This window comes from Panthera uncia, chromosome D4, assembly GCF_023721935.1.
Source record: "Panthera uncia isolate 11264 chromosome D4, Puncia_PCG_1.0, whole genome shotgun sequence".
NCBI lineage: Eukaryota > Metazoa > Chordata > Mammalia > Carnivora > Felidae > Panthera > Panthera uncia.
Window position 1 is genome coordinate 141,151 of NC_064807.1, and position 16,554 is coordinate 157,704.

Sequence of the window (16,554 nt, forward strand, 5' to 3'; positions counted from 1 at the left end):
GAGAAGAACCTTTCTTCCTCCTGCTGGGACAATAACTAGTAGCTAAAGCACCGCGGATTTTCAATTGGGTCTCTTCTTGTTGGGTCTCCAGTTGACCCAAGGGATAGGGCATGAGAGCTCCCCCTTCCGGTTTCCTTTTATTAATTCTCACGGTAATAACACAAGATGTAAATCAGTAGTGGACTGATGGCACTTACTTCATTCTCGGTTAAATCCATCTGGGTCTAATGAGGAGGAAGACACGAGGCCTTCAGGGTTTCAAGGTACTCGTCTCCTCCCAAGGAGGCACTGAATGAATGCTGAACTATCTAAGCAGGAGAAAATACTCTGAGTGTATCGTGTATCGGTACTCCAAATTGTGCAGCTCACAAGGTCTCTGAGTGGCCAGTGATGACGATATTAGCATTTATGAAGCCCGGATTCGTGTTCACTTTCCCTAGATATTCCATACGCTAAGTTCTGTGCTGCTGAGTAACCCGTGCATAACCCGCCGTGCTGGAGCCATCAGTGGCCCGAGACTGGACCAGGGGCCCTCCCGTTTCCTAACACCGTCCTTTCCCCGCACCCCACAGCCTGACTGGGCTCGCCCTCAGCTTGTTCGGATTTCGCAGAGGAACAGACTGCCTGGTCACAGTACATATAGCGCTTTCCCAGTTCTGGACTCCAGACTGGAGAGGGGTGTCCTTCCGCGTCAGGATGTGTCCATTTCTGTGCCTGAAGAGGACACCAGGAGCCGTTCCACAAGCGCCGAAATTACAAAACAGTCGGCCATCTAAGTCACTTCCCCAGACTGGACAGTGTTTCCGGAAACAGCACGGCCGCCTGGCCGTGGGAGATGACATACTTCCGGCGGGCGGCCGCGTGAGCACGCCCCGGCGGCCTCGGAGGCGTGGAGGTGGGGCCTGAGGTGGGCGGGGCGCTGCCGGAGGCCTCCGGCGCGGGCGCCCAGCTCCAGGCGGGAGCTGGGGCGCGGGGCGGGGCCTTGTGACCGTCCGGGGCCGCCCCTGACGCCGCTGGCCGCTGCGAGAGTCGCGGTCGTTGCGGCGGGTGCGACCGGCGGCCTCTGCAGTTGCGCTCCCGGCCTCGCCTCCTTGGTGGCTCCGGCCTCAGCCGCCCTTACAGCCCTCGGCGTCGCCGCTGGCGCCGCCACCCGACCCGCAGGCCGCCGCGGGCCACGGAGCCCATGAGGGCGCGGGCCCCGCCGCCGCGTCCGCGGCGTCGTCGTCGTCCCGGAGCACCCCGAGCCGGCGCGGGCATGGCCGCGGCATGAGCGCGGAGCCGCCGCCGGAGCCGGAGGACGCGGCGGCGTCGGAGCCCGCGGCGGGAGCCATGCCAGAGAAGCGCCCGGGCGCGCAGGCCGCCGGCGGCCTCTCGGTGAGCGCGGGTGCGGCCCAGGGAGCCTGGGCGGGGCCGGGGTGCGGAGCCCGGGGATGAGGTGGGGGGGGGGGGTGTACGTGGACAGGCCGCGTGGGCCCCGGCTCTCGGGCAGCCCGTCCTTTCCGGGGCCACTCCTGCGCCTCGCCGGACAAACCTTCAGGTGGTTTGTTGTCTCGGGAAGCACTGTGCGCGGGGCCCCGAGGAGAAGTGGTTTAGTCCTTTCGGGAACTTCCAGACGTGTGGCAGGCGGTTCCACTTCCGTGGTGCAGTTCCCGGCCCGGCCTCCTCGGGCGTGTGCGGGCCTGTCGGCCGGGAACGCTCGGGCCGCTCTCCCTCCGGGTTTCCGCCGGGTTCGGGTGGCCGCCGGGGCGCTGATTTCATAGGCCCGGCTTCGGCAGAGCCCGCTGGCTCAGAGGCGCCTCCGGTTCGTTATGGGGGAGTAGAAAACATAGAGCTCCAGTCTTCCTTAAAGACCCTGGGTTTTTCTGCTCTATTCAGGACAGGAAATACAGAAACGTTACAGGGTAACACCAAGGAAACGTTTTGCCAAAGAAAACCAGAAATTTTAGGAAAGTTAAATGTATGCGGTCGACTTTTTTTTTTTCTTTTTTACAAATTTTGCTTTACAGATTTTTAGCTTACATACCTATATTTGCTTTTAGGAGACGCTAGATGAATATTATTTGGTGATACGAGTCTGCATTAACAGAATTGGGAGGAGGGGGAAGTAGAATGGAGCCCGAAGAGCTGGTTCTGGTACTGGTCCTGTGAGAACGGTGTGCCCTGCCACTCGGTGCCTCATCCATAAAAGGAGAGGAGGGCTTAGTAGTAGTGTTGAAGGGCCCTCCTTGCTCAAGTGAGTTCTCATTTTTGAAAAAGCGTTAAGGGTTCCTCATTTCAAAGACAAGATGTCTGGAAAGGGAGGTTTATTTCATGGTGAGAGGAAATTCCAGAGAATTGGTTTTTCTCGTTTTGTTTCTGATTATTTAAAAAGGAGACCTCATATTCCTGCCCCTCAACTGAGCCAAACCGCCGGGTCCTCCTGGGTCTGCATGGACAGACCATAATTACTCATCAGCCACCAAGCTAGTAACACGGGAAACAGCTTCCCTCATCCGTTGCTGTACTTAAGGACACCCAGTACTTTGCCAAGTGTAGCTAATTTTACCAGGCGAAGATTTTAGGTTGTTGGCTTCCTCTGCATCCCTCTGGTTCAGTTCCTCAGCGTTTTTGACTTAGAGTTTGACTTCTCTCTCGGGACCCTTGCTAACCTCACCATCAGTTCTTGGTTGATTAGTGTCATAATTACTGCTGTCCTTAAGTTTTTTCATTGGTTCTCCTTGGCTTTTTGGATAAAAATAAATAACCCAGCAGGTTGAAGCATTGTAGCATAGTGATTAAGTGAGCATGCTCAGAATCCCAGTTCCCACCTTTTGTTACCTGCACAAGTTACATAACATCTCCGAATTAATAATAGTATTTACCTCAGAGGATTGCTAGGGTTACTGCAACCTTGTACCTAGTAAGTTCTCAATAAATATTGGCTGTTACTGTTTCTCAATATTTTCAGCATGAATGGTCAGAATGTATACGTGATTCCTGACAAGTCATTTACTAAAAATTAAACCTGATGATTTGGGGGCGCCTGGGTGGCTCAGTCGGTTGAGTGTCCGACTCTTGATTTTGGCTCAGGTCATGCTTTTACGTTCGTGGGTTTGAGCCCTGTGTGGGGTTCCGTGCTGACAGTGCAGAGCCTGCTTGGGATTCTCCCTCCCTCTCTCTGTGTCCCTCCCCTGCTCGCTCGCTCTCTCTCTCTCTCTCTCTCTCTCTCTAGATAAACTTAAAAAAAAAAAGTTGATAATTTTATATGCTTAGAGCTGGAACTTTTGAAGGATGTTTACTCAAAGAAGTTTACTCAAGGAAACCTAGACTCTATTCCCTGGTTCCTTCTCCTGTGGGACCCTGATGCTAACCTGCTAATTTGGGCACAGATAGATTGCTGCCCAGTCTTTCCTGGTCTCTGAGGGTGCATGGACTCCGTATTGATAAACTGCAGTGAATACTGACAGTGAATTTTCTTGATACTTACTGTACTTAGTGAGATGATTAGCATGGGCAGGTGGCAGAGTTCAGACACTGGTGCTCGTTTGGAATGTGTGGTGGCTGGGAAAGCAAGTGAATGCCTTTGTAATTTTTATTTTTATTTTTATTTTTTTTTAACGTTTATTTATTTTTGAGACAGAGAGAGACAGAGCATGAACGGGGGAGGGTCACAGAGAGAGGGAGACACAGAATCTGAAGCAGCTACAGGCTCTGAGCTGTCAGCTCAGAGCCCGACGCGGGGCTCGAACTCACGGAGTGTGAGATCGTGACCTGAGCCGAAGTCGGCCGCTCAACCGACTGAGCCACCCAGGCGCCCCGTGAATACCTTTAAATGTTCATGTTGTATGCTGGGACCACAAATTATGCATCTTTCTGCTTACCTTTCTGTCTAGTATCATTTCCACATGCTACGTTCTGCAGCTGGGCCTGGAGCCTGACTGTGAGATCGTGACCTGAGCCGAAATTGAGTCTGATGCTTAACAGACTGAACCACCCAGATGCCCCTGCTTGACTTTTTAATACAATAGTTTTGTATTTGTTTATCTTTTAAAAATAGCTTCATTGAAATATAATTGACATAGTAACAACTATATATGTTTATACAGGTTTGTATTTTGACATGTGTATACACTTGTGGAATCATTACCACAATCAAGACAGTGAATATATCCATCACTCCCAGAAGTTTCCTTGTGCCCATTTTATATCTTCTCTCCACCTACTTCACAGGCAAACATTTATCTACTTACTGTCAGTATATATTACTGTTAATTTTCTAGCATATGCTCTTTTTGCTTTGGCTTTTTTTTTTTTTTAAACTCAGCATGAGTTGAGATTTATCCATGTTGTATAAATCAGTGCATTCCTTTTTGTTGCTGAGTAGTATTCCATTGTATGGACATACCATACCACAATTTGTTTATCCATTCAGCTGTTGATGAACATTTGCTTCATCACTAAGGCTTGGCAGTACAAATAAAGTTGCTATGAGCGTTTGTGTACCAGTCTTTGTATGGGATATACTTTTAAGTAAATACTTAGAGTGCAGTGGCTAAATCATATGGTAGGTATATTGTTTAACTTTTAAAGAAAACTGCCAAACCATTCTCTAAAGTTATTTTACAGTTTTACATTGTCACTAGCACTATGACAGTTCCACTTCATCTACATCCTCAACACTTGGTCAATTTTAGCCCTTGTAATAGATCTGTATTTTAATTGTTTTATTTTGTTTTTAATTTGCATGTCCCTCTGGCTAATGATATTCAACATCTTTCCATAAACTTATTTGTCATCTTTATATCCTCTTGGTGAAGCGTCTGTTCGAGTCTTTTGCCTATTTTTATTGTTAGGTTGTTTATCTTATAATTGATTTTTGAGAGTACTTCATAGATTTAGGATGTAAGTCCTTTATCAGATATATGTTTTGCAAATATTTTCTTTAAAAAAACTTCTTTTTTTAATGTTTATTTATTTTTGAGACAGAGAAAGAGCATGAACGGGGAAGGATCAGAGAGAGGGAGACACAGAATCTGAAGCAGGCTCCAGGCTCCGAGCTGTCAGCACAGAGCCCGACGCGAGGCCCAAACTCTCGGACCATGAGATCATGACCTGAGCCAAAGTCAGATGCCCAATCGAGTGAGCCACCCAGGCGCCCCACAAATATTTTCTTTTAAGCTGTGCTTTTAGAAGAACAGAGTGTTTGGGGCGCCTGGGTGGCTCGGTCAGTTAAGCATCCGACTTTGGCTCAGGTCATGATTTCGCGGTTTGTGAGTTTGAGCCCATAGTCCCACTCTGTTGACAGCTTTGGGCCTGGAGCCTGCTTAGGATTCTGTGTCTCCCTCTCTCTCTGCCCCTCCCCTGCTTGTGCTCTCTCTTTCTTTCTCTCTCTCTCCCTCTCTCTCTCCCTCTCTCTCTCTCTCTCTCTCAAAAATTAACATTAAAAATTTTTCTAGAAGAGCAGAATGTTTAATTTTGATGAAATTTATCAATTTGTTCTTTTATGGATTGGTTTTGGTTTATATCTAAGAAATGCTTGCCTAACTCAATATCACAAGGATTTCCTTCAGTTTTTAGAAGCTTTTTAGATTTTACAATTAGTTTTATGACCATTTTGAATTATTTTTTAATATGGTGCAAAGTATGGATGGAAGTCCTCTTTTTGTGTATGGATAACTGTTGCATCATTTGTTGAAAAGACTTTCTTATTCACTAAAGTTGCACTTTAGTCAAAATTCAGTTATTCATATATGTCAGTCTGTATTCTGTTTTATCTGTAAATCAATACTGCTTAATATGTATTATTAGAGGTATATATTAATACTTGAAACAAGTACTGTTAGGCTTCCACACTTGTTCTCTTTTAAAATTGTTTGGCTATTCTATGTCCTTTGCATTTTAGAATTCTGGAATCAGATTTTCAATTTTTACAAACAAACCCTGCTTATATTTTCATTGGGATTGTGTTGATTCTGAAAATGAGTTTAGGAAGAATTGAAAACATTGAATCTTCTCATTCATGAAAGAGGTATCCCTCCGTTTATTTTAGATCTTTAAAATTTCCCACCTGTGTTTTGGAGTTTTCAGTGTACAGGCCTTTCACATCATTTGTCAGAGTATACCCCATTTCAAATTTTTTGATGCTGTTGTACAATAGTGTAAATATTAAATATGTAAATTCTTAAAAATTCAAATTCATAATTGTTGCCAATATATAGAAACACAGTGACTTCAAGAAATTCTTGGGGCGCCTGGGTGGCGCAGTCGGTTAAGCGTCCGACTTCAGCCAGGTCACGATCTCGCGGTCCGTGAGTTCGAGCCCCGCGTCGGGCTCTGGGATGATGGCTCGGAGCCTGGAGCCTGTTTCCGATTCTGTGTCTCCCTCTCTCTCTGCCCCTCCCCCGTTCATGCTCTGTCTCTCTCTGTCCCAAAAATAAATAAAAAAACGTTGAAAAAAAAAATTCTTAACATTGCAATATAATACATATATCATAAAATTGACCATTTCAACCATTTTTAATTGTGCAGCTTAGTAGTGTTAAATGTATTTACGTTATTGTGAAACCAATCTCTAGAACTTTTTCAGTTTGTAAAACGAAACCTCTATATCCATTAAATAGCATTTACCCTGTCCCTCATTCCCTAATAACCATCTTTCTGCTTTCAGTTTCTATAAGTCTGACTACTCTAGATACCTCATATAAGTGGAATCCTACACTGTATTTTTGTGACATTCAGCATAATGACCTCAATGTTGTTGTTGTTGACACATGTCGAAACATGTTGTCTTCAGGATTGCTGAAGGCATGTGTGGTATGTCTTGGAATTTCCTTCAAGATGGAATAATACTCTGTTTTATGTATATGCCACATTTTGTTTCTCCATTTATCTGTTGAGTATTTCATTGCTTCTGTTGTTTTGGCTATTGTGAATAATGCTTCTGTGAACATGATTGTACAAATATTTCTTTAAGACCCTGCTTTCAGATCTTTTGTATATCTATCCAGAAGTGGAATTATTAAATCATTGGGTAATTCCATTTTTAAGTTTTGAGGCACTGCCATGCTGTTTCCCATCGTAGTTGCACCATTTTAAATTCCCACCAGAAGTCCTTTGCTCAATTTTAAATTGGACTGTTACTTTGAGTTGTAGAGGTTCTTGATGTATTCTGAATATTACCTTCTTTTCAGGTACATGCATTACAAATATCTTCTCCATAGGTTGCCTTTTCACTCTGTTGATTGTATCCTTTGATGTGTGGAAGTTTTAAATTTTGGTAACATTCAATTTAATCTGTTTTTACTTTTGTTGCCTTTGTCTTTTGGTGTCATATTCAAGATCTCGTCAAATCCAATGTTACAGAGCTTTTCCCCTATGTTGTTTTGTGAGAGTTTTATGTCATACACTTAGTTAGGGTTTTGGTTCATTTTAAAAGTTTGTGGTTTTGACAAAGCCCAATATCTACTTTTTTCTTTTGTTGCTTGTTACTGTTGCTGCTTTGGAGTCATGTCTAAGAATCCATGATTAAATCCAAGATTTAGCTCTGTGTTTTCTTCCTAGTTTTGTGGTTTTAGCTTAGATCATTTATCTGGTTTGGGTTCTCTATATGGTGTGAGGTAGGGTTTCAGATTCATTCTTTATATGTGGAAATTCAGTGGTCTCAGCACCATTTGTTGAAGAAACTGTGCTTTTGTTTTGAGTGGATTTGGCACTCCTGCCAAAAATCAGCAGGATATAGATGTATCAGTTTATTTATGGAAACCCAGTTCTAGTCAGTTTGTGTATATGACAGCCTCTTTCTCTCTCCTGCTTCCATGTTGGGAGTCACTCACTGATGTTTACTGTGTACCGTGATCTGTGAGTTGGAGATCATGTTTGGGACCAACGGGAGTAGTTTTCACCCTTATCTTTTTCCAATTGAAGGCAGATGACCTGATTGATAAAAGTCAGGTGCTCTTGCTAGTCTCATCTTTTCAGGTCATGTTGAGAAAGCAAGTGAGGGGGTTGATGGAGATTGTTTTTTTTTTTTTTTTTGTCCAGGCACATACTAGCCCAGCCAGACTCCTTAGTGTGGGAACAGAGGTGGGTGGGTAAATAAAAGGCTGCACTTTGCCTGAGGAACTGCCTACATTTGGCTCCTGTCACCTCTTACTCAGGTTGCTGCAGTCCAGGCTACCTGTCATGTATGTGCTGATTCTGTTTATGAAAACTGTAGGCTAAGAAAGGTAGTGTAAGCAGTACAGTGGTTAGTAGCATACACTCTGGAGGTACGTGATTCTCTGGATGGAATACCAGCTGAGGCACTTAGTAACTCTATGACTTGGGCAAGTTACATGAATTCTCTGCATCTGACTTTTGTCATCTATAAAATGGGGATGATGATAGTTTTTATCTTGAAGACTACAGTGCAGAAAAAATGGTAGCATCTGTAATGTGCTTTGATCAGGTCTTGGCATGGTGTCTGTTGCTGCTTCTCCTGCTATTGTAGAATAATTTTTGCAGTATAGCTTAGATCTTTTTTTTTTAATGTTTATTTATTTTTTGAGAGAGAGATTGACAGAGTGTGAGCAGGGGAGGGGCAGAGAGAGAGAGAGAGAGAGAGAGAGAGAGAGAGAGAGAAAGACACAGAATCTGAAGCAGGCTCCAGACTCTGAGCTGTCAGCTCAAAGCCTGACGCGGAGCTTGAATCCACGAACCGTGAGATCATGACCTGAGCTGAAGTCAGGCACTCAACCGACTGAGCCATCCAGGTGCCCCAGCTTAGATCTTTTGTAATGACTGTCTCTGAGCTGTGTCCTTGTTCTTTATAGTGTTCATTTCCATTTAAAGATTTATATTTCATTAAACGAGTACAGGATAGTATCTATTGATACCGTTGTTGCCAACATCTAGCAGACATACTAGAGCTCAACATATACATGCTGAGTGAATTAACCACTTGGGTTTGAATATTTTCATTCTTAGATAAGGTTGATAGAGATAGGAATATTTACAAAAGTAGTCCTTGGCATCTTGGTTTGCTTTAAGTTGGGTGGTGGTTGGTAAATTATAGAGTTTGAAGACTTAAAAGCAGTTATCTTACAAATATTTAATCAATGCTTTGTCTGTCCAACCCCATAGTGATTGCATGTATTCAACTATTTAATTTAGTGCTGAGAAATTTTTCATAATTTTTGTGGAAAAGTTATTTCATCTAAAGAAGCCGTAAAATTGTTTTTCCTACTGGCATTTCAGTATTAGGAGGAAGAAAAGCAAAGCCTTTAGGTGTAATCATTTATTCGTTTTAAAACTTTTTATGTACTTCATCTTTGTGTTTATATTTAAAAAGATTTTTGATAAAGAATTTATTTTTGATGGAGCATTTTACTAACCAGATAAATACAAAGGATATAAGCAAGAAGTAGTAAACTTCTATGTTATTAAAATACTCAGAGCTTAGAGTGAAATATACTTCTCATATATGTCTTCAGCATTACTGCAGAGATTACTATGAATCTTATGGCAGTACATCCCAACTATGGAGTACTCGTTTTCAATTAAAATATATTTTAAAATAATTTTTCTGCTTAGAAGTACAATAGAGCCAACAGTTTACAGTTATAGTTCTTAGTTCCTCAGCTTATCCATAAAAATCAAGATCAAAATATTTCATTTTTAATAGGTTAACATTGTACATGGTGTAATGATAACTTGATGGTAAGTGGTTTATTATTGCACATGATAGGTAGTACAGAGATTGTGTGCTTATTTTAGTAGCGTAATATCACCAAAGACATGGTGGGCTCATTACATTCATATGCTCTGCTCTTCCCAGGGTAATAGTTTGGGGTCATAAGATTGACCACGTGTGGTCTCAGGATGGCTATGATGCTAAGTATCACATGCTTACACAACAGTGCCCTCAAACTGGAAACAGTAATGTTTTGATATATGTCCCTAGAAGAATGAAGGAAAGTCCATAAACCCTCCACGTATTTCCCCTCATACCTCATTGGCCATAATTGGTCCATGTAGTTCGTTCCTATCTTTAGTCATTGAATGATCCTGGTCAGGTTGACTAGTCAAGATTCAACTTCCGGACCTGAAGAATTCTCAAGGCTGCAGTCTCAGGAGGTGACTAGTCTGTTTATGCACACGGTTGCTGAAACATGAACACAGTTGGGAATTTGTTAGCAAATATGTCTTGGTGGTGTAGGAAGTCAACTTCTAACGTCATAAAAGCCAGTTATCTGCTGAGTTCAGGGTGCATTTAGAGAATTACTATTGAGATCCTTGCCTTTGAGAGGTGTTGTGTAGTACAGGAGAGAGACTAGTCGTATGTGGAAAAGAAGCTACAGGAATTTGGTAGGGAAGCACCTGCCTCTGTTCAGGGTGGTCAAGGAATGTCAGCAGCTTCTCAGATATTATATGGGGTTACTGATACTTATGATCTCCCCTTTGTGATCTAGTTATTCACTTTGGGGTCAGCAAACTTTTTCTGTTAAGAACCTGATGGTAAATATTTTAGGCTTTTCTGCCATATAGTCTGTTGCAGCTACTCAGTGCTGTCAGTGTAGCACAAAAGCAGCCTTGGACATATGTAAATGAATGAGCATTGCTAAATTTCAGTAAAACATATTACAAAAACTGGTGATCGATTTAGGCTGTGGGCTGTAGTTTCCCAACCCCTGCTCAAATATTTCCCCTATTCTTTCCACCTTCAGGATGTTTTTGGTATTCTTGCCCATTAATGTTTTGAAACTTTATTTTAGAATAGTTTAGACTTACAGAAAAAAGGTTGTATAGAGAGGTTTCATATACCTCACATCCATTTCCTTCTGTTATTAGCATCTTATATTAGTATGGTATATTTGTTAAAACTGATGAACCAATGTCCATACCTTACCATCATCTAAAGTCCATACTTATTCACATTTTCCTGGTTTTTACTAAATGCCCTTTTTCTGTTTCAGTATTTCATTACATTTAGTTTTCATGTCTCTGTAAGTTCTTCTGGGCTATGATAGTTTCTCAGACTTTCCTTGTTTTTGATGACTTTCACAATTTTCATGAGTCCTGGTTATTTTGCAGAATGTCCCTCAAGTGGGATTCATCTGATGTTTCCTCATGATTAGGGTGGGATTACGGGTTTAGAGGAGGAAAGCCCACAGAAGTAAAGTGCCATTTTCATAACATATCAAGGATACACGTCACTGTTGACATTAACATTTTGTCTGAGGTAGTGTTTGTCACCTTTCTCTAGAAAGATACTCTTCTTCCCCTCTTTCTATGCTGTACTCTTCAGAAGAAAGTACATGCGGCCCACATTTAAGAAATGGGAGTTTTGCCTCACTTCCTTGAAGGCAAAACTTGAAGGAATTTCTTGCATTTGGAGTTCCTCTGCACAGATTTGTCTTTTCTCCCCCACTTGTTTACTATGTCATCTTACTAGTATAGATTTGTAGATATGTATTTTATAATACATATATTTTATAACTTTATTAGCTATATATTTTCATATATAATGAAATATATATTTTATTATATTAGCTATAATCCAGTACTGTTTTGTTTTGTTGCCTCATATTGCCACAGCTTTGGCCATTGGGAGCTCTTTGACATATCCCTATGTTTTTGGCGTTTCATTGGGGTGTTTTGTTTTTTGTTTTTAGCAATATATTCTGGTACTACAAGATTTGCCAGATTTCTCTTGTATTTTTCCTGCCTTAGTCCTAGAATCAGCCATTTCTCTAAGGAGCTCTGGCTCCTTTTTTTGGAAAATTGTATTTGAAACCAAGATCAGGGCACCAGAACTGACTGCTCTTGGGCTGCTGGGATGTCATTACTTTTAGGTTCTCTCGGGTGACAGAGCAAGGAAAATATACATGTGTATATTAGCCTGTGTATACATGTTATCTATAAATAGTTCTGTATATGGTCATCTGTATCTATGTAAAATTAAAATGAGTTCATAGTGTTATCTCCAACTCTAATCTGTTATCACAGGGATCATTCTAGCTTTTTCCCTTGTTGATAACCTTCCGCTCCAGCAGTGAAAAAAGTAACTCCTACCATTTGCCATCCATTTACTTAATTGTTCAATTCCAGTACACTGATTTCAGAATGGTTATCTGTACCCTTGTGGGAACATATTTATCAATTAATACAGTGCTTAAATGTGGTACCTTTTGCCTTTTGGTCTTACAGACCCTACTCATCCCTAATGTTACTTAGATCACTAACTGTTGCCCCCACCCTCTTCAGTGAAGTTGATTCATGCATTTCTAATACAGTTACCTTTATCACACTCTGCAGTCCATGCTGAGATTCTCTGACCTCCTAAACATTTTTTAAAAAATTAACCTATACCAGGGTTCAAAGTCTGTGGGTTTTGACAAACACATAGTGCTGTTTTCTACCATTACAGTATTAAACAAACATGAGTTTCACTGCCTGTGCTTCACCTGTTTAACCTTACTCCTCCACCCCTAGCAACCACTGATCTGTTTACCTCTCCAGTTTTACCTAAATGGAATCATACACTATATAGCCTTCCAGACTTTCTTCTTTTCACTTAGTAATATGCATTTAAGATCTATCATCCAACAATTGCATTGTTTTAATTTGCATTTTCATTTATTTTTTTTTTTAATGTTTATTTATTTTTGAGACAGAGAGAGACAGAGCATGAACGGGGGAGGGTCAGAGAGAGGGAGACACAGAATCTGAAACAGGCTCCAGGCTCTGAGCTGTCAGCACAGAGCCCGACGCGGGGCTCGAACTCACGGACCACGAGATCACGACCCGAGCCGAAGTCGGCCGCTTAACCGACTGAGCCACCCAGGTGCCCCTTAATTTGCATTTTTAAATGACATATGTTGAGCATCTTTTCGTATACTTATTTGCCATTTCTGTATCATTTTTGGTTAGGTGTCTGTTAAGATCTGCCCCTCCCCCCACCCCATTTTATAATTAGGAGATTTATTAACTCGTTTAGCAAGAAATCTGATGGAAAGACAGTTTCAGGATTGGTTCATTTAGCACTTAAGCAGCATAATCAAGGACCCAGGTACTTGGTGATTTCAGTGTATTGACTTGTCTGGCTCTCATGGTCTCAAGGTATTTGTCAGGGTTCCAGGCTGCACACACAGCCAAGAGGCAGAGTCAGCCTCTTTCTGCATCTTTGTGTCTCTTTTTTTTTTTTTTACCATTGCATTTTTATTGAGATATATTCACATAAAATTCACTGTATTCAAGTGTACGATCCAGGTATTTTTAGTATATTCACAAGGTTGTGCAGCCATTACCACTGTCAGAATATTTTCATCTCCCCAGAATGAAACCCTGTACCCATTAGCAGTCGTTCTTATCTTCCCCTACCTTCTGGCCCTGGTGACCACTAATCTGCTCTCTGTTCCAGTGGAATGTCTATTCTGGGCATTTCACATAAATGGAATAATACTATATGTTGTTGCCTTTGGTGCCTGGCTTCTCTGATTGAGCATAAAGTTTTCCAAGTTACCCATGTTGTAGCATAAATTTATACTTTATTCCTTTTTATAGCTGATTAATATTGCATTGTATGGATATACCACTTTTTGATTATCCATTCATCACTTGGTAGACATCTGGGTTGTTCCTACATTTGGTTACTATGAATAATGTTGCTGTGAACATTTGTTGACAGGTTTCTGTATACACATATTTTCAGTTGTCTTGGGTATTGGAGTACAATTGCTAGGTTATATGGTAACTCTGTTTAACATCTTGAGGAAATGCCAAACTATTTTCCATAGTGGGGTACCATTTTATATTCCCAACAGTTGTGTGTGAGGGTTCCTATTTAAATCCTCACCAGTACTTGTTAATATTTTTTTATTACATCCATTCTGGTGGGTCTGAAGTGGTATGTCACTATGGTTTTGATATGCATTTCCCTAGTGGCTAAGGATGTTGAACATCTTTTCATGTGTTTATTGACCAATTCTTAAATTTTTTTTTTCAACGTTTTTTATTTATTTTGGGACAGAGAGAGAGCATGAACGGGGGAGGGTCAGAGAGAGAGGGAGACACAGAATCGGAAACAGGCTCCAGGCTCCGAGCCATCAGCCCAGAGCCTGACACGGGGCTCGAACTCACGGACCGCGAGATCGTGACCTGGCTGAAGCCGGACGCTTAACCGACTGCGCCACCCAGGCGCCCCTATTGACCAATTCTTTATTTTCTTCAGAGAAATGTTTATACAGGTCCTTTGCCCATTTTTAAACTGTGTGACTTGTCATTTTATAGGTGAATTGAAAGAGTTCTTGATTCAAGTCCCTGATCAGATACGAGTTTGTAAATACTTTCGTCCACTCTGTGGCTTGTCTTTTCATTCTTTCAGCAGTGTCTTTCACAGAGCACAAGTTTTTAGTTTTAATGGAGTCCAGCGTGCCAAGTTTTTCTTGCATGGATGGTGCGGTTAGTGCTATATATACAAACTCAGGATGAAACTAAGGGACCTTACTTTTAGGTCTGTGATCTATTTTGAGTTCCTTTTTTTTTTTTTTTTAATTGTAAAATACACATAACATAAAATTCACCATTTTAGTCATTTTTAAGTATGTAGTTCAGTGGCATTTGTATATTAACATTGTTGGACAACCAGTACCATTGTCCATCTCCAGAACTTTTCATCATTGAAACTGAACTCTGTACCCATTAAAAAATAACTCATCATTTCCCTCTCCCCACCTAGTCCCTGGCAACCACCATTGTACTTTCTTTCTCTCTAAATCTCATATAACAGAATCATACAGTATTTGTCCTTGTACGACTGGCTTATTTCACTTAGCGTAATGCTGTCAACATTTAGCTGTGTTGTAGCAGTTGTCAGAATTCCCTTTTCAGGGCTGTATAATCCATCACCTTTTGGCTATTGTGAATATTTGGAATTGTGAATAACGGGTGTACAGATATCTCCTTGAGACCCTGCTTTCATTTCTTTTGGGTATATAGCCAGAAGTGAGTTACTGGATATTTGGTAATTGTATTTTTAATTTTTTTGAGGAACTCCCATAGTGTTTTCACATTGGCTATACCATTTTACATTGCCACAAAAGTGCACAAGTTTACATCCTTGCCAACACTTGTTATTTTCAGGTTTTTAATTTTTTTTTTCTTTTTAATCGTAGCCATCCTATTGAGCACAAGATAATATCTCAGTATTGTTTAGCTTTGCATTTCCCTAATGATAAGTGATATGGAGCATCTTTTCATGTAATTTTTTGTCCTTTGCAGATTTTTAAATCAGTTTGTTTTTTTGGTGCTTGAACTTTAGGAGTTTATACGTATGTGCGTGCATGCTTCTGTGTGTATAATAATTCCTTACCAGATAGGTGATTTGCAAATATTTTCTTCCATTCTGTGGGTTGCCTCTTCACTCTGTTGATAATGCCCTTTGACGCACAAAAGTTTTTCTTTTTGATCAAGTCAGATTATCTATTTTTTCTTTTGTTGCCTGTTTTTTTTTTTTTTTTGGTGTCATGTTCAGAAAATCATTGTCAGGTCCATTGTCATGAGGCTTTCCTCCTGTGTTATCTTCTAAGAGTTTTATAGTTGGTAGCTTTTATGTTTAGGGCTTTGATTCATTTTGAATTAATTTTTTGTACATGAAGTGAGGTAAAAGGTCCAGCTTCATTATTTTGCATGTGAATATCCAGTGTTCCCAGGACCCTGCGTCGAAGGGACTATTCTTTTTCCACTGAATGGTCTTAGCACTCTTGTTGCAAATCATTTGGCCATTATACAAGTGTTTACTTCTGAACTCTCTATTATTATATCCCATTGGTCTTTGTTTTTATGCCAGTAGTGCCCTGGGTTTTTTTTTTTTTTTAACATCTATTCATTCATATTTTAGAGAGTGAGAGAGTGTGAGTGGGGAAAGGAGCCAAGGGGGAAAGAGAATTTTAAGCATGGAACGTGATGTGGGGCTTGATCCCACGACCCTGGGATCATGACCTAAGCTGAAATCAAGAGTTGGGTGCTTGGGGCGCCTGGGTGGCTCAGTTGGTTGAGCATCTGACTTCAACTCAGGTCATGATCTTGTGGTTCATGGGTTCAGCCCTGCATGCTGACAGCTTAGAGCCTGGAGCCTGCTTCTGATTCTCTTTCTCCCTCTCTGCCCCTTCCCTGCCTGTGCTTGTTCGCTATCTCTCTCTCTCTCTCTCTCTCTCTCTCTCATAAATAAACAAAATTTAAAAAAAGAAAAAAGAATTGGGTGCTCAACTGAGCCATTTGGGTGCCTGAGTGCCATACTGTTTTGATTAGCTTTGTAGTGTGCTTTGAAAGCAGGAAATGTGAATACTGCAGTTTTTTGGGGGCTTTTTTAATGTTTATTTGAGAGAGAGAGAGTGAGCAGGGGAGCAGCACGGAGAGAGGGCGGGGAGAGAATCCCAAGCAGGCTCTGTGCTGTCAGTGCAGAGCCTGACGTGGGGCTCAATCCTACGAACTGAGAGATCATGACCTGACCTGAAATAGTCAGACACTTAACCAGCTGAGCCACCCAGGTGCCCCAGTTTTGTTTTTGTTTTTGTTTTTGTTTTTGTTTTTGTTTTT

At 41.5% G+C, this 16,554-nt stretch overlaps 1 protein-coding gene across 2 annotated transcripts in view; it reads left to right on the forward strand.

The window, feature by feature from the left end:
- Positions 1-964: 964 nt before the first annotated feature.
- Positions 965-16,554, forward strand: part of MFSD14B (major facilitator superfamily domain containing 14B) — a 73,873-nt gene continuing 58,283 nt past the window's right edge. Inside the window, exon 1 of one of the 2 annotated variants that reach the window (XM_049633972.1) lies at positions 965-1,374. In XM_049633972.1, coding sequence (XP_049489929.1) covers positions 1,267-1,374 — 108 coding nt within the window. In that variant the 5' untranslated portion in view covers positions 965-1,266. The remainder of the gene's footprint in view (positions 1,375-16,554) is intronic. The other variant, XM_049633887.1, reaches the window with a different exon arrangement.